Below are 26,772 nucleotides of genomic sequence, written 5' to 3' on the forward strand. Positions count from 1 at the left end.
GAAGGGTGCAGACTCCATCCAGGCAGCGCTTACATCAGGCAGCTCCCGGTTGGTGGCGCAGTGGGGCTAAGGCAGGCTCCCTGCCGGCTGGGACTCTGCTCTGCTCCCAGAAGTGGCCGCCATGTCCAGCGCCTAGGCGGAGGGGCCAGGGGGCTCTGCGCAGTGTGTGCTGCCCATGCCCAACCACAGGTGCCACCCCCATAACTCCCATTAGCCACAGTTCCCAGCCAATGGGAGTTGTGGAGCCAACACTGGGGGCAGAGACAGCGCATGGAGCTTCCCTGATCATTTCTGCTCCTAGGGACATGCCGGGAGCTGTGTGGAGCTGACCAGACTTCTGGCAATCCAAGGCTTGCAGCGCCAGCCCTCTCCCCTTCCCGAGTGCCAAGGCTCGGGGCTTCCAGCCAGCGGCACAGAGACTTGCCATGGGCCGGATGAAACAAAGCAGTGGGCCGGATGTTCCCCACCCCGAACTACATGATCACATTCTAATTTTTTCCACAGGAGCCCTGACTCATTCAGTGCACAGGCTGGATCTGCTCTGGGGCTGAACCAGGGTTGTGTGGTGCAGAAGACTGTGGTCTGTAGGATCCATACTGCATTTGTTGCCGAAGTTCGAAGGTGTGCAATGAATGAGACAGGGGACTGCAGGAAGAGGAAGGATGGTCTCATGGTTAAGACAGCCAAATGCCCTGAAGAACTAGATTCTCTCTCTGCCACAGAGTTCCTATGTGATGTTAGGCAAGTGAAACCGAACTAGTCAGAGGTGGTCAAAAATTGTACATTACTCTTTGAGACCCTGGGGTCTGGATTTGCTGAAGTGCTGAGCTGAGCACTCATAACTGAAGTAGTGGGAGTTGTGCTTAGAACATATAATGTAGTATATAATACTAAGTACCCTGAAAAATCAGGTCCTGGGCATCTCAAATTGGACACACAAAATTAGTGGATACTTTTACCTTAATTTCTTTGCCGTAGTTCCCCATCTGTAAAATGGGAATAACACCACCCCCTAAGCTAACGATAATGTGAAAATAAATTCATTAATATTTGGGAAGACTCAGATATCTACTACAATGATGAGCATCATAGAAAAGCCCATAAAATTAATAATTCTGTCTCCAGAGCAGATTTTGAATGCAGTAGTAGATTCTAAATAAGGCACAGCATCACACACTGAACGAGGAGAAATAAAAGCATTAAATAGCTGCTTACTAAGTGAGCACCACCGATGTCATGCACTGAATGAGGTAAAAACAATGAGGAGTCCGGTGGCACCTTAAAGACTAACAGATATATTTGGGCATAAGCTTTCATGGGTAAAAAAAACATTTCTTCAGATGCATGGAGAAGTGGGTTTTTTACCCTTGAAAGCTTATGCCCAAATAAATCTGTTAGTCTTTAAGGTGCCACTGGACTCCTCGTTGTTCTTGTGGATACAGACTAACACAGCTACCCCATCGATACTTGAATGAGGTAAGGGTCCTGTGGAAAAAATCATTTGTGATCGTGTAATTGAAAGACTATCATAAGGCATATGCACACGGGGGCTGAATTAAGATTGCACAGCTAACTATCTTTGGATTCTTGCGAGCAGTATGTAAACCTGAATCCAATGAAAGGTTTCTCACCTGATTTGCTTCCCTTGATATCTAAATTTTGAATAGAAAAGATGTTTCCAGAGTTGGCAGGAGAAAAAGGATGTATCCTGTGACAAGAACATTTTGTTATCTGACAAGGAAACCACGAACATATTCAAAGAATGTTCAAAAAGATTTCTTCTAGAAAAAATACCACTTAAGTGAAATGTTCAAACCTACATTACCCAACCACAGACTTTACCATATTCTCTGATGAGCTTCCACACTGGTGGAGATGATCTTGATAGCTGCTGAGGGCCAATTAAATGTATAATCAGCCAGGAATTCAGCTATTATAACTACTTCAGATGTTTGCTCTCGCTATACTGCCAACTCTTTATTTTTAATATGCCTATCACAGCTCTGGCATTTGAGCATCAAGGCAAGAAAGCAGAGTTAGTTACTTCCCTCCTAGAGCTGCTTCAGCTCTCTTATAAGGAATCAGCTGCTTAAGTCCTTCCCTAAGCCAGGGGTCTCTGGTTGGCTCATTTAGCAAGCCTGCATCAGGCTTCAAGGGTCCTGCAGGGCAGTGCCCTCAGTCCCTCGCTCTCTCACAGAATCCATCTGAAAACAGCTCTGGAAACTAGACTAGCATACATGATTGCCTATATTTGGTGACCTACCTATTAAATTCTGAACTTAAAACGTAAGAATGGCCCTACTAGGTCAGACCAAAGGTCCATCTATCCCAGAATCCTGTCTTCCAACAGTGGCCAGTGCCAGGTGCCCCACAGGGAATGAACAGAACTGGTAATCAAGTGATCCGTTCCCCGTCGCTCATTCCCAGCTTCTGGCAAACAGAGACTAGGGACACCTTTCCTACTCATCCTGGCTAATAGCCATTGATGGACCTATCCTCCATGAATTTATCTAGTTCTTTTTTGAACCGTGTTATGGTCTTGGCCATCATAACATCCTCTGGCAAGGAGTTCCACAGGTTGACTGTGCGTTGTGTGAAGAAACTGCCCTAGGATCTACTGGTCCTTGTGTCCTATTCTATCAAGAGGAATATCAGTTCTTTTCACCTTCCTACAGATTTCAGTATCCACCTTATGAGCATGGATCAAGTGGACTGAATTTTGGCAGGAATTCTATGCAGCTTACAAAAATGCTGAGGCATAGATTTATCAGGTCACTCTCACTCATATTTCACTCTTTTTTCATAGTTTTATGTGTTGGAAGCAATTTTTTGAAGTCTGGTGTTAATTAGCATTGGATCTTTGCCTGTTTCTTTAATATCCTCTAGACTGTCCTCTTTAATATCCTCTAGACACAGACATTTGGACACACTTCTTACAGATAAATCCTGTTTATAATTTATCTTACTCTCTGGCTCTCTTCTTCAGACATTGATCCTTACTCCAAGACAGAGCTGTGAAACATGCTACCCTAAGCACACAAGAGTTTCTGGAACAAGATGCACTCAATCTTATGGACGAAGCCTAGGGTTTGGAATTATTCTCATTCATGTCTGAGAAAAACCTGAAAAACAGCTTGTGAGGTCAGGGAAAAGGAAACTCAAGATAACCACTGCTTTTTAAATTTATTTTCACTGAACATATGCCTCGCTTCCCCTAAAAGTATTTTAAAAAATCTTTCACTGTAACATAATATACTGTAATCCCAAATAAAATGGAAAAAATAATCTGTTAAATATACAGCGTGAGACCAGTAAATTGCATTACAAGGCTAGGTAGAACAGGATTCTGAAGACACTGTCAACTGCTATAGCTTCAATCCTCTTATTAAAGCAAATGCTGTCAGTCATGTTTCTACATACTCTTGTCATAAAAGTTTGTTATCTGCACACCTTGCATCTTTCCCTTTTCCTGCTCAAATATTCTATATTTTCCAGCTAATAAACAGCAAGCTTTAGTTTAACCAACAGTTAACTATAGTACACAGAACTTCATTACATGCATTTGTAAAGCCCTCAACACTATAGTATCTGAGCACTACCTGCATGATTAAAAAGAAGCACAATATTTTCCTCCAAATAGGGAACTATAAACTTTGCCATGCGAATCAATAAAAATCCCCCCCATCTCCCCCGGACAAAACCCAGGGGCCTACAAGTAGGAGACCAACTGACAATGACATAAGCCAATTGACCAAATTTAGATGCAGTTGGCCAGATCCTTAGCTGGTATAAAGCCAAATGAAGTCAGTGGAGCTATGTTAGTTTACACCACTGATGTTCTGGCACGGTACATCTAAAGCATAGGCCTAAGTATGGGAGTATGATGAGTTGGACAAATCATCACAAGAAGAGTAGAAAAGGTGAAGCCAGTCCCACCCTGCATCACCTGCCAGCAAAATCATAGCTGGCGGCAGGACCCTTCAACTGAAGGGAATTTTAAAAAGGGAATGAAGCAGGCTCTGAAGGACCCTGACGGAAATCTAGATGTGAAGCAGAGAAGATTTAGAAGTAAGCAGCCCTGAGCGTGGAAATCTAGGAGAAACCAAGCCTGGAAAGAAAGCCTGACCTTTATTTTGTTTTATTATTCGTTTGTTACATAAAACCAAAGCTCAGGAAGGGAGTGAGTTTTTCTGTACACAGAGGGTATGGACTGTGCCTTAAGGGAGATAGAAAAAAGTCACTTCCTTGAAATAAAAGATTTATTTGGTAAAAGTTGGTTACATCGCTAAAGATGTGACTTGAGAGTCTGTACCACAGAGCTTCTTCTAAGGATTATATTTTGATTCCTTCCAACCTGAAATGGTGCCAGACTCCTTCGAAGGATGGCTGTCTGGGTAAAAACTTTCAGACTTCGGTGCCTAAAGTTAAGAGCATAAATTCCTATTTAGGCACCAATTTTTACTAAGTAACCTTATTTTCAAAGGTGCTGAACACCCTAATTTCTCCTTGACTTCAAGTCAGGCAATCTAGTTAGGCATCTAAATAAAGATTTGGGTGGCTAAATTTAGAACTCAAATGTGAAAATTTTGTCCTGACGCACACACATCTCAAAAAAAGCAAGCATGAGTCCCAAGTATTACCAAACACCTGATTTTCCAAAGGCTTTGGATGTCCCTTTTTGTCACTTGAAAATTGGGTCTGTATAATTTACACAGGCATTGCGTATGCAAAAACAGCATTCAGCACGCATCCAGAGATAGCTGTTCCAGTTCAATTTATCTTGTTTTCCTGCCAGTCGCTCCAAAATATTTATCATTACTGGAAAACTGTATAAATTATTGATTGGCCGTTTAGAACAAAATTACCAAGTTAAAAACACTGTGAAAACATAAATGTAATCATTTACATGCATCTTAAAAAGGGATAATTAAAGGTAGATGATTATGTAGTTAGTTAGTCTGAGCACACAGGAAGTTATACAATTATGTGTTATAAACAAGAAGTAATAGAGATATTAAGAGTTATTTGGTACATAGGCAGCAATTAGTCAAGTAAGTCAATTGGTTAACAATTACCAGTAGCACGCAGACAAAAGCCTGTACCAGTATCTATTCAGATACAGTGTGGCATAAGTAAGTACGTACCTATTTAGAGCATCTTCCCTGTGGAGATCAGTGAGTACCGGACCTAATAAAGCCCATCTTTTCTAAAACCGGTCCTACAACTGTCAAGGCTATAAAATTGTTTTCCTGTCTCATATTTCCTGAATGTTGTCTAGCAACAACTTAACTGAACCCAATTCTATTGTGAACCAGGTTCTGGTGATGCATATCCTAGCAGCTGTCATTAATATGTCATTCTTCAGTTCTGAAGTCTTTGAGTTTGTTTTCGAGCACTAAACTGGGAGTAGGTTGGCTTTTTTGGTAAATCAAAGTACATGGTAACAGTATTGGGCATGCTATTGTGTATGTGAGTTGCCTGATATTTGCTGAAGTTTGCAAGAACTGTTCCTCTCTTTGCAATCCTGTAAAAGTTTCTATTTGACTTGTCTTTTTTTCACACCAAGGAAACCCAGAAATGTGCTTTGAAGAACAGAACATGTTTATTAGGTGTGTCTAATGTAGGGACTGGAAAACAAATATGAATCTTGTAAAGACATTCACTTTACCAGTGTCAAAGCTACCTATTAAATTTAGTGGCAGAATTGACCATCTTTCTAAATATTTTTGCATGGTTTCAGATCTGCTGTAGTTTTTTTATCATATAGAAATATTATGTCTTATAAGGCCTTATTATGTATTGTAAGTCCAATATACCATGTTCCATTTACAAGATTCAAGCTCCTGATTCTCAAGGGAAGATTTCATTATGATAACATCTGTATGGGATTTTCAGTGATTAAATTGAAACTCTTACCTCAGAGACCATTAACAGTAAGCATTTGGTCTAGTGATGTACTGTAAAGGAGAATGCCATCTTCAAAATATGGACATTTTATTTTTTATAGCCTTTATATTTATACCTTGTACCAGAGAGCAAAACTGTATTGTGTTGGCCACAGGTTCAACAGTCAAGATAAAGAAGAGAGGGAATAATGACCACACTTAGCTAGGGCCCTTGTTCAGCCCTAATGGTTCTAAATTCAGACCATTAATATGGATTGTTGAAGAGTGGGCAGAACTTATGGCTCTGACCCATCAGAAAACTTCATCTTTTAAATCCTATTTGATTTAATGCTGCAAACAAGTGTGACCATTTTAGGCCCGGATCCTCCAAAGATTTAAACACACACAAGTTATCTAGCTGAAGTCAATAGGACTATTGCAGGGATAAAGTTATACAAATAAACATGGTCTTTGCAGAATCAGGGCATTATTCTATTAAACATTTTTTCTGTATTTAGTAAAGGCGCACAGGACGATCTACTTGGCTGGTCAAAGTTTTTCACTTAAACTATTTTTCAGTTGGGTTTTCGATTAAAATGAAATTTTTCATGAGAAGTATCTTCTTTCCCTTGGTACACTTGCCTTGTCTTTTGGGGGAGCACACTGCTGGCTACTGTTCACCAAGCCATAGAAGCTGTTCTGCAGTTCTTTTGGGTGAATTAACACTGTAGGGGAGGCCTTATTTTGTTCTAGGAAGAGTTTTATAAACATCTTCCCCAGATGCACCAGAGTTTGGCATATAAGGATGTCAATTACACCTAAAGCATTGGGGTTTTTAATTGTTCTGTAAGGATATCTGCCTCTCAGTCTGGCCATTTGATTTGGTTAAGCACTGAATTATAGCAGGAAGATCACAGGGTTCCTGTTCATTCTAAGGGCAGGTCTACACTTAAAACACTGCAGCAATGCACCTGTACCGCTTCATTGGAGACGCTACCTATGCCAACAGGAAGACTTCTCCCATCAGCATAGGACCTCCACCTCCTCCAGAGATGGTAGCTATGTCGATAATGCAATAAATACAATTATTCTGCCACAAGTACAGCTTTAAGAGATTCTGGATAGACTGGGACACTTCATTATTATGAATTGGGAGGAGGTGTAGTTTGAAGATGCAGAATTTTTTTGAAGTCTTTAATTTGCACACCCCCTAATAGCAAACTGTTCTATTGCCAAGATTTTGGTAAACTGTTTAAATTAATGTAAGGACAAGAAGATAGAAAATGATGCAGAAGACAGGAAAAGAGGATATTGCACTCCGATTTCCAATAAGTATGTTCTAGGAAGAAGAAAATGTCCCTTTTACAGTATACTTTTGTCTGTAGAGAAATGCTAAATATAATCTCTATCTTGGATATTAGTATTTCTCCAGGCACCTGTTAGGCCAAAATCTTTAATAGGATTAAGTGTGTTGGAAACCCATTTCTTCTCTCCTTCCTAAGTGCTATCAGACAACTGTTGTCTGCTTTTGTATCTCTTTTCTTTGTTACCTCTTGTGAGGCGGTGGAAATTTTCTGCAATATTTTTGTGATGCTCATGTGTGTCTCAGTTTCCCTCTGCACTTTGCATTGCTTCCCACAGGTTGCAAAAAGGGTTCAAAAGCTGCTCTTGGGGCAGAGCAGGAGACAAAGTGTTTTGTCACATAACTGTCTCAGGTGGAATAAATGGACCATTAAGGACTCACTGGAGGATCCGGAAAAAAACAAATGGGAACCCCAACAACTGGACTGACTGACCAACACCTATCCACAGAAATCTGCAGGAGGCAGAACATGTGAACTCACCACAGGTCAGCAGGAGGGGACACGGGTTGGCTTTTGGGACTGACAGAGAGACAGATACAGAAATGGATTCCATAACACCTTGGCTGGCTGATTGCTCTGTCTTATCCGGTATGTAACCATGTCTTAATTTTGATTTTGTATGCAAGCCTAAGGACTCCCCAATGCTGTATTCCGTCGACTAATAAACTCTACTCTGTTTTTGAAAAGGCTGCTTGTTGTCACTTTAAATACTCAGGGCTTGTCTACATCAGAAAGTTGCAGCGCTGGTGAGGGAGTTACAGCGCTGCAACTTTGAAGGTGTACACATCTGCAGGGCACCACCAGCGCTGCAACTCCCTGTTTGCAGCGCTGGCCGTACTCCCGTTTTGTCTCGGGTGTAGAGGATCCAGCGCTGGTGATCCAGCGCTGGTAATCCAATGTAGACAGTTACCAGCGCTTTTCTTGACCTCCGTGGAAGGAGGAAGCCTCTGGTAATCAAGCTGGTTTCCTTTCCCGGTTTGCTCTCTCGGTCCGGAGCCACCCAGCAAACCGCAGGGAAGGAGACCTGCTTGCTCGGGGTTCCGGGACCGAGAGAGCAAACCGGGAAAGGAGACCAGCTTCGTCGCGGTTTGCTCTCGCGTTCCCGGAGCCACCCAGCAAACCGCAGGGAAGGAGACCTGCTTGCTCGGGGTTCCGGGACCGAGAGAGCAAACCGGGAACGCCGCGGTTTGCTCTCTCGGTCCCGGAGCCACCCAGCAAACCGCAGGGAAGGAGACCTGCTTGCTCGGGGTTCCGGGACCGAGAGAGCAAACCGGGAACGCCGCGGTTTGCTCTCTCGGTCCCGGAGCCAGCCAGCAAACCGCAGGGAAGGAGACCTGCTTGCTCGGGGTTCCGGGACCGAGAGAGCAAACCGGGAATGCCGCGGTTTGCTCTCTCGGTCCCGGAGCCACCCAGCAAACCGCAGGGAAGGAGACCTGCTTGCTCGGGGTTCCGGGACCGAGAGAGCAAACCGCGGTGAAGCTGGTTTCCTTTCCCGGTTTGCTCTCTCGGTCCCGGAACCCCGAGCAAGCAGGTCTCCTTCCCTGCGGTTTGCTGGGTGGCTCCGGGACCGAGAGAGCAAACCGCGGCGTTCCCGGTTTGCTCTCTCGGTCCCGGAACCCCGAGCAAGCAGGTCTCCTTCCCTGCGGTTTGCTGGCTGGCTCCGGGACCGAGAGAGCAAACCGCGGCGTTCCCGGTTTGCTCTCTCGGTCCCGGAACCCCGAGCAAGCAGGTCTCCTTCCCTGCGGTTTGCTGGCTGGCTCCGGGACCGAGAGAGCAAACCGCGGCGAAGCTGGTTTCCTTTCCCGGTTTGCTCTCTCGTCCCGGAACCCCCCTTGAAGCCGCCCAACAGCGCTGCAGTGTGGCCACATCTAACACCACTTGCAGCGCTGGTTGCTGTAAGTGTGGCCACTCTGCAGCGCTGGCCCTATACAGCTGTACTAATACAGCTGTAACAACCAGCGCTGCAAAATTTTAGATGTAGACATGGCCTCAGAGAGTCCTGTGCCCTGAAGGGGATAGCACAAGCGTCCTGCAGGAGTCTGGATTGGCTGGATTTGCTGCAGGGAGCGACAGAGAGAGAAAAGGTTCACTGATGCTGGAAGGCCCAATTTTGGAGTCTTGGAGGCCAGGGGACTGTACTGTGGAACTGGGTGGGTCCTTGGGGCCCAGCACACTAAAAGGGTTACTCTCAAGGGACTGGTTACAGCCTATGGCAGACCAGACCCTGTGAATTCATGACCCTCTTTTCCTTTGGTCCCTGACATGTATTGCTGGAGCATCAAGGAGAGGGTTAGAAAACATGAAGCTACTGGACTATCTTGCTGCTTTAATTCTCATGACCTGAAATGTCACTGGAACTGTGTGAAACTTTGAATGTGCCTCTCTGAGCAGTAACTGAATGGTAACTACTTCTCTGTGCATTGTTAAGATGCTCAGTGTTGCAATGCCTAATTGATTAAGGAGCCCACGTCTCATTTTCCAAAGAGCTTCAGGCACTTGGGAGCTAGGGTGCCTAAATCATTTTTGAAAGTGAGACATGGGCACTGCAATGCTGATTGCAGAAACAACTAATTACCTTTACAAATCCGGGCCTGACAGCCTCTCCCTCACCAGAATCTGAGACTATATAGTCCCTGCTAGTTATTCAGTGTAACTGCAGTGTAACTGCAGAAGGCAAAATAAGAACAAAATATAAGATATTCAAAAAAACGGACACTGCCACTTCAGCTATGGATCAGAATTTAAAACAAATTAAAATTGTATAAATTAAGTAAACAAATGTGTAATATTAAATTAAAAAAGAAAACCTTTGTCCACCTACTTTTCTGAAAAGCAGCCTTCCAGAGTCTAGGCTAGAAGTATTCCCTGAGATTCTTTAAGGCCAGCTTCTCCAGCCCACTAGGCAGATTGAAGTGGCCAGATATGGCCAGTGGAGAATTCTGCCTGTGCAAGTGTCCACTGATACAATTCTGGTGGAGGTGGCTTTGCCACTCCCTCTGGCAGCTGTCCCCTGAACTCCAGTGTGGGGAAGGGGGGAAGGAGGCATGTTGGGAGAGTTCTGGTGGGTATTGCTCCATAAATGACGAATCAATTTATTAACACTGATTAATTTGCTTTAGCACATCTGTGTGATGTACTTATTGCACCCATTTTACAGATAAATAAAGTGAGTTAGAAGTATAAAAGATCGAATCCTGCTTCTATAAGAGTCCATGGCAAAGTTCCTATTAAACTAAATGTGACAACAATTATCCCATCAGGGACCTGTAAACTTGGCCACTGCCTCTCTGTGCTGAGGGGTTGATAGGCCATCCTTAAGCATCTCCCTTCTTCTCCTTACTGGAAGGAGAAGGGGCTAGGGTGATGCTGGAAGCCATCTTGACCATTCCTTCCCTTGCTACAATGGAGAGAACAGAATGGAACTATTTTCTCCTTGTTACAGGGAACAGAGGGCCATATTTAATGTCTCCCTACCTGCAAAGATCTCAGTAGAACAGCATAGTTTGCTTGGGGCTGCAAAGTTCCTGGGAAATCCTCATAACCTTTCTGGGACCTGAATTTCACCATCTGGTAACCGCTGAAACAGACACACACTAAACCAGATTAACATAATCTGAGCCTGCTGAGAAATAACAAGTTTTGTCCAATTACAAAAAGGGAGAAGGTATCTTTTTCTTTTAAAAGCGACTGAATGGCTGAAAACCTGACAGTTAAAACCTGACAGATGAGATCATGTTTATACCGTTTGCTAGCAGGAAGAGTAGGCATTGCAAAATAAGAGATTAAATATTACTATTTTTAAAATAACATTTCATAGCAGTAACTGCTGACTGATGGCTTTGCAGTCACTTACACTTTAAAAAAAGAAAACATTGAAGGATTTTTTTTAATAGATGCAGATTATGTTGTTATTCTATCTTATGCAAATCCTAAAAGTTCAAAGTGGAGGATGTATTTCACTCTAGATATATTGTGCCAGTCTTTTACTTATTTCCCCCCTTCATTGAAACGTGATTTTACTTGTAAATAGCAAAGAGTTTACAGTTAAAAACATAGTTCACATTTATCATCTCTCAGTTATATCCACTCCCCAGTACAAACACACACACATACACACAATGGAGGATAGCCACTTAGGGTATGTCTACACTACAATTAGACACCTATGGCTGGCTCAAAGTTTGTGGGGCTGGGACTAAGGGGCTGTCTAAGCGCAGTGCAGATGTTCAGTCTCGACCTGCAGCTGGAGCTTTGGGACCCTCCCACCTAGAGGTCCTAGAGCCTGGGCTTCAGCCAAGCATCTACACAAAGGATGGCCAAACTTACTGACCCTCTGAGCTGCATATGACTGACTGTCTTAAGAAGTTTGAGAGCCAGGGTTTGCCTGCAGGAGCTTGGCACTTCAGCCCTATAGGAGGTACTTTCTGGGGCTAGGGACTTGAGCTCTGCTCCTGCTGAAGGTCAAGCCCTGGCAGGTGTGTCCCACAGGGCTAAAGCCCTGAGCCCCTCCTCACTTATGGGCAGAAGCCCCTACCCCACCACCCTGCTGCAAGGTAGAAGTCCCAAGCTTCCCCCGCCCCACAGTCTGGTATGTGGAGAATGGGGGAGGGGACCTTCACAAGTCACACTTAAAAGCAGCTCGCGAGTCACAGTTTGGCCACCCCTAGTCTACACAACAATTAAGCAGCCCCATGAGCCCGAGTCAACTAGCAGGGGCAGCTGTGGGTTTTTAATTGCAGTGTAGACATACCCTTATTTTCTCCTTTATTGTATTTAGCAGCTTGTGTAACAAGTCTGATAGATCAAGTTCATGTAGAACAAGAATGTGCATTCATTAATCTTTGTATACAATATGTAAAAGTTTGTATCAACTAATTAAAATTCTCATTACAGTGTTACATGTGGGTTAGAAGTCTTAAACAGTATTTATTATAAAAGTTATTATGAGATGGTTCACTAACTTATTCTACTTCCCAACACCCAAGAACATCATATTGGTCTGAATGTAAAACCCTTCCTTGCCACAAGTTCAGGATATGCAAGAATATTGTAGCTTTCAAACCTAGATTCTCACGTTTCCGTTTCTGCAACCAATGACATGCCCATTTTGTTCAAACTAATATTAAATTTTGTTTATTAAGAAATATTTTCCATGAGATTCAGACTGGGGAAAATAATAGAAATAAAATGACTCAGAGGAAACAACAAAATGCTCCTTTAGCACCATGGCAATATGTATCTGAATTATATATTAACACTGAACTCCTATTTTAAGGTATAGATTGCTCTTTGAAATTTTTCCCTTTTACTAATGGGATCTATAGAATTTAAACAGTAGTAAGAGTTTTTCCTTCTCACAGCATATAAAACTACATCCAAGAAGTTCTTGGTGTTTTCAGCCTAAATCAATTCTAACAGAAAAATAAGGTACAGCTAAATGCACACAAACACATGCCATCAATAAGCCTGACACATTTTAAAGTCTGACGAGTCCATTGTTTTGAAAATTTCCTCCCTCTCTAAAGCTATCGAAAATAAAGAAGTTATTTCACAATGCTGCACTGCAGCAGTTTTAAAAGAAGAAAAAAAACAAGGAATACTAGCTTTATATATGACCAAATAATTTTCAAAAAGGATCTGATTGCCTAAGGTGCAGAGATACCACACAACATTATACAACCTATGCTGGTTCCCTAATTTTACAGCATTTAGAAATTATTACTTATTCCTCAGCTCACCTGAAAATTGACTATTAACCCTTACAAATTGCTTCTACCTGGATTAGACTCAATTTAACTCCAAACCCAACTAAAAATCAATGGAAAGACTCAATGAGGCTCTGGATCAGCCCTTTACAATAAAATCATACATTGCAGAAACCATTAAAATATTACTTGATCTCTCAGTGTTTCTGAAGCATCCATCTCTGCAACATCTAATAGCTGCCAATTGGTAGGCCAGATATAAATGAAATCATCATGATGTTCGGTAAGTGTTTGTGGATTAAAAACCCCAATACCTTCACCACCTACTAGGAAATGATCAGATAAAAGCTCAGGTGGTTAAAATGAAAACCACCCAAAATTGTTCTTCACTCCTTTATCAGAAAGGTAAGTTCAGATCATTCATTTGCTGTATCAGCCAGTACAGATGGTTCATGCCTTATTTTACAATCCTAGCAGCTAGATAAATGGACTTGATGAATGGACTAGATAAACTGACTTGATCATGGGCCACGGACTCCTGTGGATGCCTGGTGGTTCAAATAACTGAAGACATGTGTGAATGGAGTCACTGCTGAGAACTACTTTCAGAAAATTTGCTCTATAATACGTATGTCTAAAGATACTTCCGTGAATAATGATTTTTGCTGGATTCCCCCCCACACACCCCCAAATTGGAGCTGTCAATACTCAACACCTTTAAAAAAATCAGGCTCTAACTGTTTTACAAAGCACCAGTCATGACATTCATGAACCACTGCGAAGGAAAATACCACATTTGGCTTCTTGACCTCTTTCAGGGTATGGCTACACTTGCAGCTGCACAGCGCTGGGAGTTAAACCTGTCTTCGTACAGCTGAGTAGGGAAAGCGCTGCAGTTGGGCCACACTGACAGCTACAAGCACACTGTTGTGGCCACATCTGCAGAATCTGCAGAGGCATTGGGAGCGGTGCATTATGGGCCGCTATCCCAGCATTCAAGTGGCTGCAATGTGCTTTTCAAAAGGGGTGGGGTGGGGTGGAGTGCGACAGGGAGCGTGGGGGAGACAGAGAGAGTGGATTTTTGGAGCCGACACTGTCAGCACCCTGCCTTGCAAGTTCCGACCCCCTCCCCTCCCCCTCTCTCACTCACTGAAGGCAAATAGCCCTTTTTGTTTTTTTCCCTCACAGACCAGATAAGCAGCCTCCCCGAAACAGTTCCCCCTCTCCTTCCCACCGCACTGCTTCTCTCCTCAAGTCCCCTCCCTCCCCCCCTCAAGCAAACACTAGCTGTGGGCATTCCAAAGGGAGCCCCCCTGCCTCTGCCCATTCACAGCAAACAGGAGCTGTGTTTGTTTTTTTGATAACCAGCTCTGGAGCCTGGAGTTCACACCAAAACAAAGAGAGGCATCACAACAAAACAAAGAGAGTTATCTTTACTTAAAAGGATTATGGGAAGCTTCCAGAGGTCAGTCACAGCGTACTAAGATTTTTACACTGGCACCCCAGCGCTGCAGCAGCAGCGCTATACTCTTTATTCTTCTGGTGGAGGTGGAGTACAAGCAGCACTGTAGCCACAGAGATACTGCACTGTATGTGCCTTGTCAGTGTGGACGGGGAGTGAGTTACAGCACTATAAAGCCACCAACAGCGCTGTAACTCTCAAGTATAGCCAAGGCCTTAGTCACATCAACAAACTATCCACCCTAGAAGAGGAAAAGCATCTCAACAATAAGCTTTTTGACAAGCCAGAGGTGAATTAAAGATGGTAAATTAGCATAACTCTCAGTGTTTTAGTGTTCTGGGAGCTTTAAAATGGGCATTAATGGTTAAAATCCTTACATTTGAAAAAAAAAACAACTTAGCTTCTTAGGAAAAAACATTTTAAGAACCAAGAAATTGCCATATCAGACCAGAGTTCCATTTAGTTCAGTGCTCCATCTCCGACACTGATCAGTACTAGAAGCTTCAGAGGACGGGTAAAGAAACCCTCATATTACACAGAGTGACTGTTTTCTGCAATTTTTCTCAACAGTTTCTCTCAGCTTTCTAAATATTGTTTTCCTGCAGTTCAAATATAAAGGAATAAAAAAGTTCAGGAGTGAAATTCTGATCCCACTGACTTCAGTGAGGCCATGATTTCACCATAGAAACCACAGCAGTCTGGGCAGTCTGTCATAGAAATCACACTTCACTGCACAATGAAAGAGCTCCTTCTGGGGGAAGAAATGGATTGGAGAGCCTGAAGCTACCATTTTCAGAAGCTGGCCTTACTTCACCTTACATTGTCCCCGTTTAACAATATTAGCTCTTAAATGATGCCTGCTTACATTTCACTGAGAGGGGAGATCATTTACTACTGCTTTTTTTTGTGGGAGATGGACAATTTTTTTTTTGGGTTGGGGGGTCGTCACAATACAAAAACTATTTTTAAATGAAATCTTACATTCCACAAAAAAGAAAAAAAATCCAACAATTGCTCAAAGACCCTAAAGGTTATGGAATAAAAGAGCTTCTTTGTACCCCCAATTCTACAGGGCCTCATCTATGGAGACTGTCAATTACGCTAACGAGCTAGTGGACACAATATTAAACAATTTAATCAAACATATACTGTAGATGCCAATAACATTTTCTTCAACTGGTTTCTTGCTTCAGACAACGACGCAGACCGTACATGATGTACACTAAGAATTAATATCAAAGCAGAAATTGAGATCTTATTACAGTGACCACATCTAGTCTAACAAAGAGAAATCTCTTTAACCCTAGACACTACAGCAATACAATAATAATAATTATTAATAATGGAGAAAGATCAAATCCAACTAAATTAGTATCCCCCTGGTATTAAGGGTTTGTTCAGAGATTTTGTTCATTGGTTTTATATTTTTAATTCTTACAGTTACAGAGGCAAATATATCACTGGGTTAACTAGGCACAACTTTAATGAAATCACAGGAGTGGCATTCCCTTATTCCAGCTGTGAATCTGGCCAAAAATGTATTGTTGAACAATTCTGATACAAAACTACTGCACTCCCGTAGCGAAACACACTTGTAATACATAGCTATGACAATTTCTTTGGCCCCAGATCACCTTCAGAGAGAACAGCATTTGCCTTCCCACAAACTAATATCCTTTTATACAAATCCAAATATAAAAGGTGACAAAGTCCATTAACTACAGTAAATGAATTATTTGCAACTTTAAAAACAATACAGAAGAGCTGTAAATTGCAACAGTGCTACTGCAGTAGTCACCATTACTGTTCAAATAATTAATGGACCCAGGCTTTCAAAATGTGAAACACACTGATTTCAGTTTCTGAATTAGCATACAGAAGTGTAGAATACAGTATTATTTAAATGTCAGATTTTTTTTAAAGGATATCCTCAAATTGGGTTTTTTTCTAATAGATTTTAATTAAAAAAAAATATTTTCTCCCTGTAAAAACTTAAAAAAATTGAAAGCAGTATCTCTTACCCTGTAGATTTTATACTCAGACACCATGTATCAGAATTACCAGCTAACATCACCATCAATGTGTTAGATACACCTTCTGTTTGTTTTAAATTAATCATTTCTCAGCAACAAAGGGCTAGGTGTTTAAAAGAAATGAACGATTTTCATCTGGAACCGACTAAGTACTTTTTATTTTAAAAAATTAAGGTCAAATTTAGGATCCGTCATCACTGGGACCTCAGCTGTGGTACCTGACAGTGCCCCTTTTATAGAAGGTTGTCAGTTTTCTTAACTTTATGAGGAGCTATGTATTAGTCTTACCATTAGGTTTAGCTATGACTTACTTTATTCATATATTTCAGGGCCAGAAGGGACCATAATGATCACCTAATCTTACCATGGGACTCATAACTCTCTCAAAACAAGCTACTGCTTGGTAAGAAGCATTAAGAGGCATCTTGCTATTTGTAATGTCCCTTTCTTCTCCAAAATTGTCTCACTTATTGCCAGCTGTCTACACAATAAGACTCAAGAGAAACAACAAACACATTTTTAAAGAATGATGGTTATTAAGAGTTGAGGGAAATGTTTCTTCACTTTTGTACCTGTTTCATCAGGTGAACTTGGAGAAGCACTGTCCTGCGATAATGTCGTCCAGCTGGAGTCTTCATCACTTGGAGCCAGATTTTGAATCCGATGTAATGCACAATCTGTTTTGGCTCCAGTTTTAGGATGGTCCTTCTTAGTCTCAGGACTTGATGACACAGTGGCTACTTGGCCATCTTCTGGACTGGACAGCTTGTTTTGTTTCTGAGGCAACACATCCCCATTGACAAGCATGGTAGAAGCCTGGCTGTTACTTTGTGCCGCTTTCTCCTCCATCACTACATGGCTGTTCCCAAAATTCTGTTCTAGTTCCCTGGTTGATGTTTCCAGATCTGCATAGTAATTTAGGAAGCTCTTGGTCCTCCTAGGTTGAGAGGAGAATATTTCACAGCCTGCAGAATCCTGAGGGGTAGGCTCTTTACCTTCTAACTTCTCAGAAGTTATGTTTATAACTGCAGTCGTAGTGAGATTTTTGTTGGGATCCTGTTGCCCCTGTTCTGCTGCTTTTCTAAGCTGATTTTCTCCATTCTTCACCAGCTTTATATTGGCAGAGTTGTTCCCCAGAAGGGGCTGTGCTGCTGGATCCGAAAGGCCCATGGCTGTCTGAATGTTAGTTAATGCATATTTTTTCCTGCATTTTGGGGGAGTGCTGTTCCTTGTTTCTGTATGCTTTATTTCCGCGTTCAATAGTTCATTATGGGAGGAGCGTAGGTTAAGAGTATTTGGAGGAGTGGCAGGATTATTGCGATTCACAACGTCTGTTGTGCTATTGCTTGCCATAAACACAGCCAACGCGTCCACACTGGAGTCAACTAGAAAAGAGAAAGAAACATTCATGAGATACATTAATTGTATACTCCTTGTACCAGAGCTTTTGGAAATGAGATGCAACGCTTTATATAACGTGTAAAGAATAGTTTCTACAAACTAAGCAGGAGGGAAAACAGACACCTCAACAGAAAAGATCAGTTTATCAAACATGGAGGTTCAACGGCAAAAAGGGTGGAGATGACATTGCGGAATGTTAAGTTGTTAAGAAAAGTATACAAGATTTTCGATCCCAAATTTTATTTTACATTTTCGCATGTTCAAGTTACTATGTTCCAACTACGTAAATTTTGGAGAGGGAGAGAAGTACTTTGCATCTGCTTTGCAGCCCTGAAGTTCATCATCCTTCTCTCTCTCTCTCTCTCTCACTAAAACTTATATGTTTCACCACCTCATCAGCCAAAGAGTAGGGCAAGAATTTCTTTAGGACTCATCAGCAGTGAGTTGTTGAGTCCCTGAAGAGTGAGTGGCCCTACAGACCAAAGCAAGACACTACTCCCTTTCCACCCTGGTAGCAATAAAACATTGTTATTGCTTATTTTAGGGCTGACTGGCAAAGCCAGCTATTGCCTCTTAATAGCTTCAAGAAATGTACCACAGCTGTTTGCAATTTTTTTGTACAGATATTTGCTAATTTTTTGGCAATTCTCTAGTGGTTTTATGTATGCATGCTATGCTGTTTTGTTATTTATAGTGTTTTTATAATACTCTATATATTTAGCAACAATTTTTTCACAGCCACACAAAAAACACAATTTGGCAAATTTATCCCTGATGCAATTCTACTGATTCCAAAGAAGTTACTCCAGGGATGAATGTGGCCTGCTATTTTTATAGTTCACAACATCTCTGGCTATTGATAAGCTGTACTTCCAAAGGGAGACTGCATATATTCCATAACTGGACTAAAACATTCTTTTACTTTTCTTAGTGGTTTGCAACTTGTGGGCAAACTCTCTGACCACAGCTTCTCTGAGACATTGCTCAAGCTTTCAGAGAACTAGGCCTGGGCAAGCACAGCATTTTCAGATCGTGATGAAATGATCAAGTAAAGGATTTTTTATTAAAAAAAAAGTAGTCTTTGTTTTCCCTGCTGCCTATTGTCACTGCCATGATAAAGTTGGCTCCCATTAATCATAATAAATACTCTGAATGCTTCCTGTTACTCACTCTTTTGAGAGATGCAAACGAACTAGAGGCCAATTAGTAATCACTCCCTCTGACAGAGTATGAAGCACCGTCTCTGTTGTTCCTAGTTCTCAGACAGGGCTGATTTGCGATATGCCTGTTGCACAGTAAAATGAGGGCTTAGCGGTAGATATATTCATGGATTAAAAAAACCTATAGTATAAGCCAGCCACTGGGAGAGCATTCTAGTATTGCACCTTTGAGTATTTAATATGTGAAAGAAGAGACTACTGTAAAATGTGGATTTACAAAAATTAAGTACTTGTGGGCTTTTTCTTTATATACAAAATAAGGAGCACTATATGAAAGGTTTACTTAAATTCAGGTACACTTGTTAACTTTACTATTTAACTCATTTTCAAAATTACATATTTCATTTAATTTAAACCTTAGAAAACAGACTAACATATCCTTTACTCTCTTTTTTCCTCTGTGTCACAGACCTAGAGTAACTTCCAGTCCTAAGGGGTGGTTTACAAAAGGATTTAAACACAATTTTTCATGATCTGATTACTGTGATTTCCCCAAATTCTGGTCTGTTAACTAAAACTAAAGTCAGAAGGTTATTTAGTTAATAACAAATGTATATTTTTATATATTCCAACTGTAACCGTAGAAGGTTTCAAAAATATCACAAAGTTTCTGAACTTTGTGTATTTCCCAGAGGTAATTAAATACTTTTAAGAGTTGCCATCTCACATCTTGTCCACCAGATTGATCCTTCAAGATGAAAAGTAATGTCATGACTCATCTGGTTGAGGTTTCAACATAAAGTTATGTACAAGGGCCCTCTGTTATAAAAGTATGTATGTAGATTTTTTTGTCTTAGAACATGAAGTAACTTGAATTTATTTATTTGCTTTTTTAATTTCTTGTGGTTTGACTGAAACCTGAAGGCAATCTAGAAGTTAAACACTTAAAGACTTTAAGGTCAGAATGGATCATCATGATTATCTAGTCTCACCTCCAGCACATTGCAAGCCACAAAACCTCACCCACCCACTTCTGACTTATAACCTATAATAGATCCATAACCTCTGCTGAGTTACTTAAGTCCTTATATCATGATTTAAAGACTTCAAGTTACAGAGAATCCACCATTTACATAGTTTACACCCTGGCCCCATGCTGCTGAGGAAGATGAAAAACTCCAGAGTCTTTGCCAATGTAACCTGGGGGAAAATTCCTCCTTGACCCCTAATATGACAATCAGTTAGACCCTGAGCATATGGCAAGACCCACCAGCCAGATACCTGGGAAAGAATTCTCCGTAGTAACTCAGAGCCCTCCCCATCTAGTGTCCCATGACTGTCTGCTGGGGATATTCGTTGCTAGCAGCTGCAGATCAGTTACATGCCATTACAGGCAGCCTCATCATACCATCTCCTCAATAAACTTATCAAGCTCAGTCTTGAAGCCAGTTAGGTTTTTTGCCCCCACTGCTACCCTTAGAAGGCTGTTCTAGAACTTCACTCCTCTGCTGGTTAGAAACCTTTGTCTCATTTCAAAACTAAACTTGATGAGCAGATTATGTCCATTTGTTCTTCTGTCCACATTGGCACTTAACTTAAATAACTCCTCTTTCTCCTTGGTATTTATCCCTCTGATGTATTTATAGGTAGCAATCATATCTCCCCTCAGCCTTTTTTTGGTTAGGCTAAACAAGCCAAGCCCTTTGAGTCTCGTAAGTAGGTTTTCCATTCCTCTGATCATCCTAGTTGCCTTTCTCTGCACCTGTTCCAGTTTGAATTCATCTTTCTTAAACATAGGAGACCAGACATGCACATAGTATTCCAGATGAAGTCTCACCAGTGCCTTGTATAATGGCACTACCACTTCCCTATCTCTACTGAAAATACCACGCCTGATACAACCTACGACTGCAATAGCCTTTTCCATGGCCGCATCACATTGGTGGCTCATTGTCATCCTGTGACCAACCAACACAATCAATGTAAAACTTTTAAGGAAACCATATTTGTGACATCTGCCAGTTTATGCCTGGTAGAGTGTCCACAATTGTATGCTATTTATGGTGGCCAGTTTTTGAAATCAGAAAATTATAGTACCAGTAAAATAAAAAGTAAAAAAAAAACAAAAAACAAAAACTATTATGACAATTTGAAATAAGATTACAATCTATATACAGTTAATTAACAGTTAATTCATATTGTTACAAGCAGGCAGCCCTGTTGTGAAGAGTCCAGTGTCCACTGCAATGTTTTTCTAACTACTTTTTGTCTGAAACAGAATTCTTAAGAAAAATAAACCTTTCTAGAAAAAGTTCAAACACATCCTTCCACGTGATTTATTCAGTCTCCAGTGGATTACATTTCAAATGACAAAAACAACACATGGGGATGTAAGTACAAAATAATATGATTATTAGTCTACTCAGCAAAGTAAAGATCTCCCATGAATACTGACTCATTCCTAGAAAGTGAATCATGGGCTAAGGTTTTAAATGGCTCAACATGAACTTATTGTACTTCACTGTTGTTTATACATTACATTGTTTGTACATTGTTTATACATTAACTCAAATGTACAACTCCTATCCTTCAGAGCCTAAGCAGTGCACATATTTAGATGAGGGAGAGGGCTAAGAACAATATGTCCTCTCATGAAGCAGATTTCTGATTATCTTCCATTGATCCTGCCTTCACACTCACTTACGCACTCATTTACAAAGTGCTGTTCCTGCACTATCAGTCAGCTCCTGTGGGCCTATGATTTGTGTCCATTCCTTGTTCTACCTGAAACTGAAGTATTACGCAGAGCTAGGAGCAGCATCAGTTAGAAACAAATGAGCTGGGAATTAGTATTAATGGGCGTGAGGAGGACTGGACACGAGTACACGGCAGAGAGAGAGGAGAACCAGAATGGAAATTAAGAGAGGAAAGGGGGAGGAGTCAAATGGTAAGACAGGACAGGAACAAATGAGGGAGGGAAGGAGTTGGAACCAAATCAGCAGGTGACAAAGCAAGAGGATAGAAAAAGGTGAAGTGAAAGAGAGAAACAACAGGAGGCAACAACAGACAAGGGAATATAGATGGAGAAAATCCATCCTGACGTGAAGAGCACTTCTATCTATCAAGGATGGAAGACACTGCCTGAGAAAGAATTATTGGACATACGGGAAAATATATGAGTACTAGGGAAGGGCTTCAATTACCTGAAGGTAGGAATGAGAACAGAAACAGAACATAAAAGATAAAGAGTGACAGGGAAAATATAACACTCTACTTCAGGCACTGAGATGCTTTCATTCAGACTGTGAGTTTGTCCAGAGGAAACATATCCCAATTTGCAATTCAAAATTCCAGGGAATCAGATTTCTTTTGGCACCTCTTCTTCATTCACAACCTTTAATTCTGAGTCAGATGCAACCATTTCCACTTGGTTACATCTCACAGTTAAGAGTGGTCCTAATAATTCCCAAGGAGGTCCAAAGTAGTTCCAACCCACATTTTCCCCTCAATATTACCATTTTGATTTGGGAGTGTTTTCCACTCACTTCTCTCAGATGTATAAGTAACATCACAAGAGGCAAAGCAGGGGAGGAGCTGGCCCCAAGTCTGTACTTCACATTTCCCAGTACACCATACAGCACTGCCTTTACATCAGGGATGGGCAAACTTTTTGGCCCAAGGGCCAAATCTGGGTATGGAAATTGTATGGTGGGCCATGAATGCTCAGGAAATTGGGGGCTGGGGTGTGGGATGAGGTCAGGGGTGAGGCTCTGTGCGGCACTTACTTCAAGCAGCTCCCAGAAACAGCGGCACGTCCCCCCTCTGGCTCCTACAGGCTCCGCCCCTGCAGGTCCCATTGGCTGTGGTTCCCAGCCAATGGAAGCTGCGGGGGCAGCATGCGGAGCTCCCTGGCTACCTCTACGTATAAGAACTGGAGAGGGGACAGGCCACTGCTTCTGGGAGCTGCGTGGCAAGCCCCCAACCTCGCTCCCTGGCTGGAGCGGGGCAAATCCTGTATCCTGCTCCCCAGCAGGAGCTCGAGGGTTGGATTAAAATGTCTGAAGGGCCAGATGCAGACCCTGGGCCATAGTTTGCCCATCCCTGCTTTACATGAACACATTTCACCTTTCTGCCTGCCAACCTCATAAACATGTAATTCCACTTCTGGGACTAGAGCCACTTGCAGTCTACATTTCTCTCTCTTTCTCCTCTAGGAGTTTTATTCGCTTACTCTATTTTATTGTCAGAAAAATAATATCCCAGTGTTTGCATAAAGGAGAGGAACAGCCTCCACCCACAGTGATGTGGATGTTGTTTTTTGAATGGGACCCTGAGGTTTCAGGATGTAAAAGGAATGTAAAATTTTTCTGTCACTGAACAACAACAAGACTAGTGCTCCTAGGCATTACGGTAATACAAATAATGAATATTAACTGTAATACACAGCCTCCGGCTGCTCCAAGAATCTGGTTTCAGCATTACAGAAGTATTTCAATATGGTAAAACTGATTCCATTGCCACTGCAGAAGCCAATAATTACATGGACCCTCCAGACAACAACATCTTTGTAACTACAAGCAAAAATGCCTTGGCATGATGGCACATTTACTCTCTAATGCACCTAGAGTAGGCACATTGCAATAGGACACACAGCACCTCGTTAAAAATAAAAAGGAAACATGAAGGACTTAAAATAATGAAGAAAAAATAAATGTGTTTAATATTCATAATTAAACTTAATTGAAATCATAAGACTTAAAGAAAATAAAATATTAAACCATACTTTTCTGTGAATTAATCTGAACCCTGTACTTTCAGAAAGACCATAAAGCAGCACTGCTCTTTAGCATACATAGCATAAAAGTGCTCCAAGTGGATAGGCCAGGATTCATGGGAGACAACTATTCTACTGGACCTGCCAATCTATAAGGTTCAGATCTTTCTGCTTGCACCCAGCCTGTGAGTGGAAGGGAAAAAAACCTTGTCCCTCCTTAAAGTCACAGAAAGTCACAGAGCTGTTCTGCAGAGGCTTTTATAGTCTTATGTGCCCTTAAAGAAGCTGGAGACTTGAAGGATCCACGCAGCAATGGATTAACTCCCACCACTACCTGTGGGAGCCAATGCTCCCACCACTACCTGTGCAATATCACACGGAGTCCCCACATGTCAGGATGCTGTGCCACACAGTGTGTGCTCCCCCTTTGCTCCACCCACAATTCCTACATTCCCTTGTGTTATGTTATAGAACTGCACCTGCCACAGCCTTAGCTGTAGCAACGTGCAGCAGTGAATGGCTCTGGCAGGGGGAAGAAGTAGGGAAAGGCTCTGGCAGCAGGGAGCTTCCATGCAGCAGGAAAAAGCTGTGACAGTGAGACACGACATTGCTACAGGGAAGGCCCCGCTTGGGCATATAGAGAGACATGTGGGGTATACACCTTAGGGTTCTGGCATGTCTGTACTCCACTCATCTAAGCAGTGCCTCACCAACCGGCTACACTGCTATTTATACCCATGCTCGTGGGGCACACAGTTCCTGCACTGTACAGACCATCTTAAGTGTAGACCTACCTCTAGAAAGACAGAATTTACCCTTGCTGCAGGATCTTGTTGTTGGCCATTTTTAAATACTTCACTGAAACCAAGAAAGCAATGAAGCAGTAGAAGAGGAGAACAAAGATAATACAGATAAATGAGAATAAATTATAAGGCATAATCAAATAATTATTTGCAAGCAATATTGATTCCTGTCAATGTCAGCCTTAATACGGTCCCAATTTCATCATTCATATAGTATGGGTTAACTTCAGCATTGTGGGCCTGATCCAGTTCCCATTACAATCAGTGGAAAGACTTTCTTTGATATCGATGGGGCCATGAGAAAGCTGCTAGAAACCTAGCACTCTGCAATTTTCTTAGTGTTCTGAAAGCCCCCTGGAAAGTCCGACTGGAAAAAGGCAAATATAGTGCCTACATTTGAGAAAGGGAAGAAGGAGAACCCAGGGAACTACAGACTGGTCAGCCTCACTTCAGTACCCAGCAAAATCATGGAGCAGGTCCTCAAGAAATCCATTTTGAAGCACTTGGAGGAAAGGAAGGTGACCAGGAATAGTCAACATGGATTCATCAAGGGCAAGTCATGCCTGACTAACCTGATTGCCTTCTATGATGAGGTAACTGGCTCTGTGGATATGGGGAAAGTGGTGGATATGATATATCTTGACTTTAGCAAAGCTTTTGATATGGTTTCCCAAAGTATTCTTGACAGCAAGTTAAAGAAGCATGGATTGGATGAATGGACTATAAGGTGGATCGAAAGCTGTCTAGGTAGATTGTCAGGCTCAACAGATAGTGACCAACGGCTCGATGTCTAGCTGGCAACCGGTATCAAGCGGAGTGCCCCAGGGGTAAGTCCTAGGGCCAGTTTTGTTCAACATTTTTATTAATAATCTGGATGCTGGGATGAATTGCACCCTCAATAAGTCTGCAGATGACACTAAGCTGGGGGGGAGAGGTAGATACACTAGAGCGTAGGGATAGGGTCTAGACTGACCTAGACAAATTGGAAGGTCGGGCCAAAAGAAATCTGATGAGATTCAACAAGGACAAGTGCAGAGTCCTGTACTTATTATGGAAGAATCCCATGCACCATTACAGGCTGGGGACTGACTGGCTAAGCAGCAAGTCTACAGAAAAGGACCTGGGGATTACAGTGGATGAGAAGCTGGACACAAGTCAACAGTGTGCCGTCGTTGCTAAGAAGGCCAACAGCACATTGGGCTGTATTAGTAGGAGCACTGCGAGCAGATCGAGGGAAGTGATTATTCCCCTCTATTCGGCACTGATGAGGCCACACCTGGGGTATTGTGTCCAACTTTGGTCCCTCCACTACAGAAGGGATGTGGACAAATTGGAGAAGCCAGTGGAGGGCAACGAAAATGATTAGGGGGCTGGGGCACGACTTACGAGAAGAGGCTGAGGGAACTGGTGTTATTTAGTCGGCAGAAGAGAAGACTGAGGGGGGATTTGACAGCAGCCTTCAACTACCTAAAAGGGGGTTCCAAAGAGGATGGAGCTAGGCTGTTCTCAGTGGTGGCAGATGACAGAACAAGAAGCAATGGTCTCAAGCTGCTGTGGGGGAGGTCTAGGGTGGGTATTAGGAAACACTATTTCACTAGGAGGGTGGTGAAACACTTGGAATCTCCATCCCTGTAGTTTTTTACGGCTCAGCTTGACAAAGCTCTGGCTCGGATGATTTAGTTGATGTTGATTCTGCTTTGAGCAGGGGACTGGACTAGATGACCTCCTGAGGTCTCTTCCAACCCTAATATGCTGTGATTATATGAACGGAAGGCGGACGTTTTTTAATCAGACACTATAGTGATTAATTTAACCCTCTTGAGCTTTGATCCTGAACTCAGTCATATGCTGTCCTATTAAGGACCCAATCCACCACCACTGAAAAGGGTAGGAGTTTTGCCATTCACTTCAGTGGGGGCAGGTTCAGGTATCTGAGTGTTCCACAAACATTAGTTTATTTACCTTCATAACATCCCTGTGAGAATATATGGTAATATTTGCCCTATTTTATAAATGGGCAACTGGGGCACAGACACATTAATGTCAACAATGTTGCCCAATCTGAAATGCCCATGACCTGATTTTTCAGAGATCTTAGCGTTTTATATTACTTTTTTGTTTAGAGAAGAGCTCTCATTGACTTCCGATGCAACTGAGAGTGCTCAGTTCTGGTGAAAATCAGACC

The 26,772-nt window shown here is 42.1% G+C and overlaps 1 protein-coding gene across 11 annotated transcripts in view; it reads right to left on the bottom strand.

Moving 5' to 3' along the window:
• Positions 1-26,772, bottom strand: part of APBB2 (amyloid beta precursor protein binding family B member 2) — a 315,643-nt gene that overhangs the window by 160,011 nt on the left and 128,860 nt on the right. For 10 of the 11 annotated variants that reach the window (XM_030563659.1, XM_030563654.1, XM_030563652.1 and 7 more), the window contains one exon: positions 17,022-17,834. In XM_030563659.1, the coding sequence (XP_030419519.1) occupies positions 17,022-17,834 (813 nt within the window). Of the gene's footprint in view, positions 1-17,021; positions 17,835-19,020; positions 19,136-26,772 lie in introns of all 11 variants that reach the window. The other variant, XM_030563660.1, reaches the window with a different exon arrangement.

This window comes from Gopherus evgoodei, chromosome 5 (assembly GCF_007399415.2).
Source record: "Gopherus evgoodei ecotype Sinaloan lineage chromosome 5, rGopEvg1_v1.p, whole genome shotgun sequence".
Classification (NCBI taxonomy): domain Eukaryota; kingdom Metazoa; phylum Chordata; order Testudines; family Testudinidae; genus Gopherus; species Gopherus evgoodei.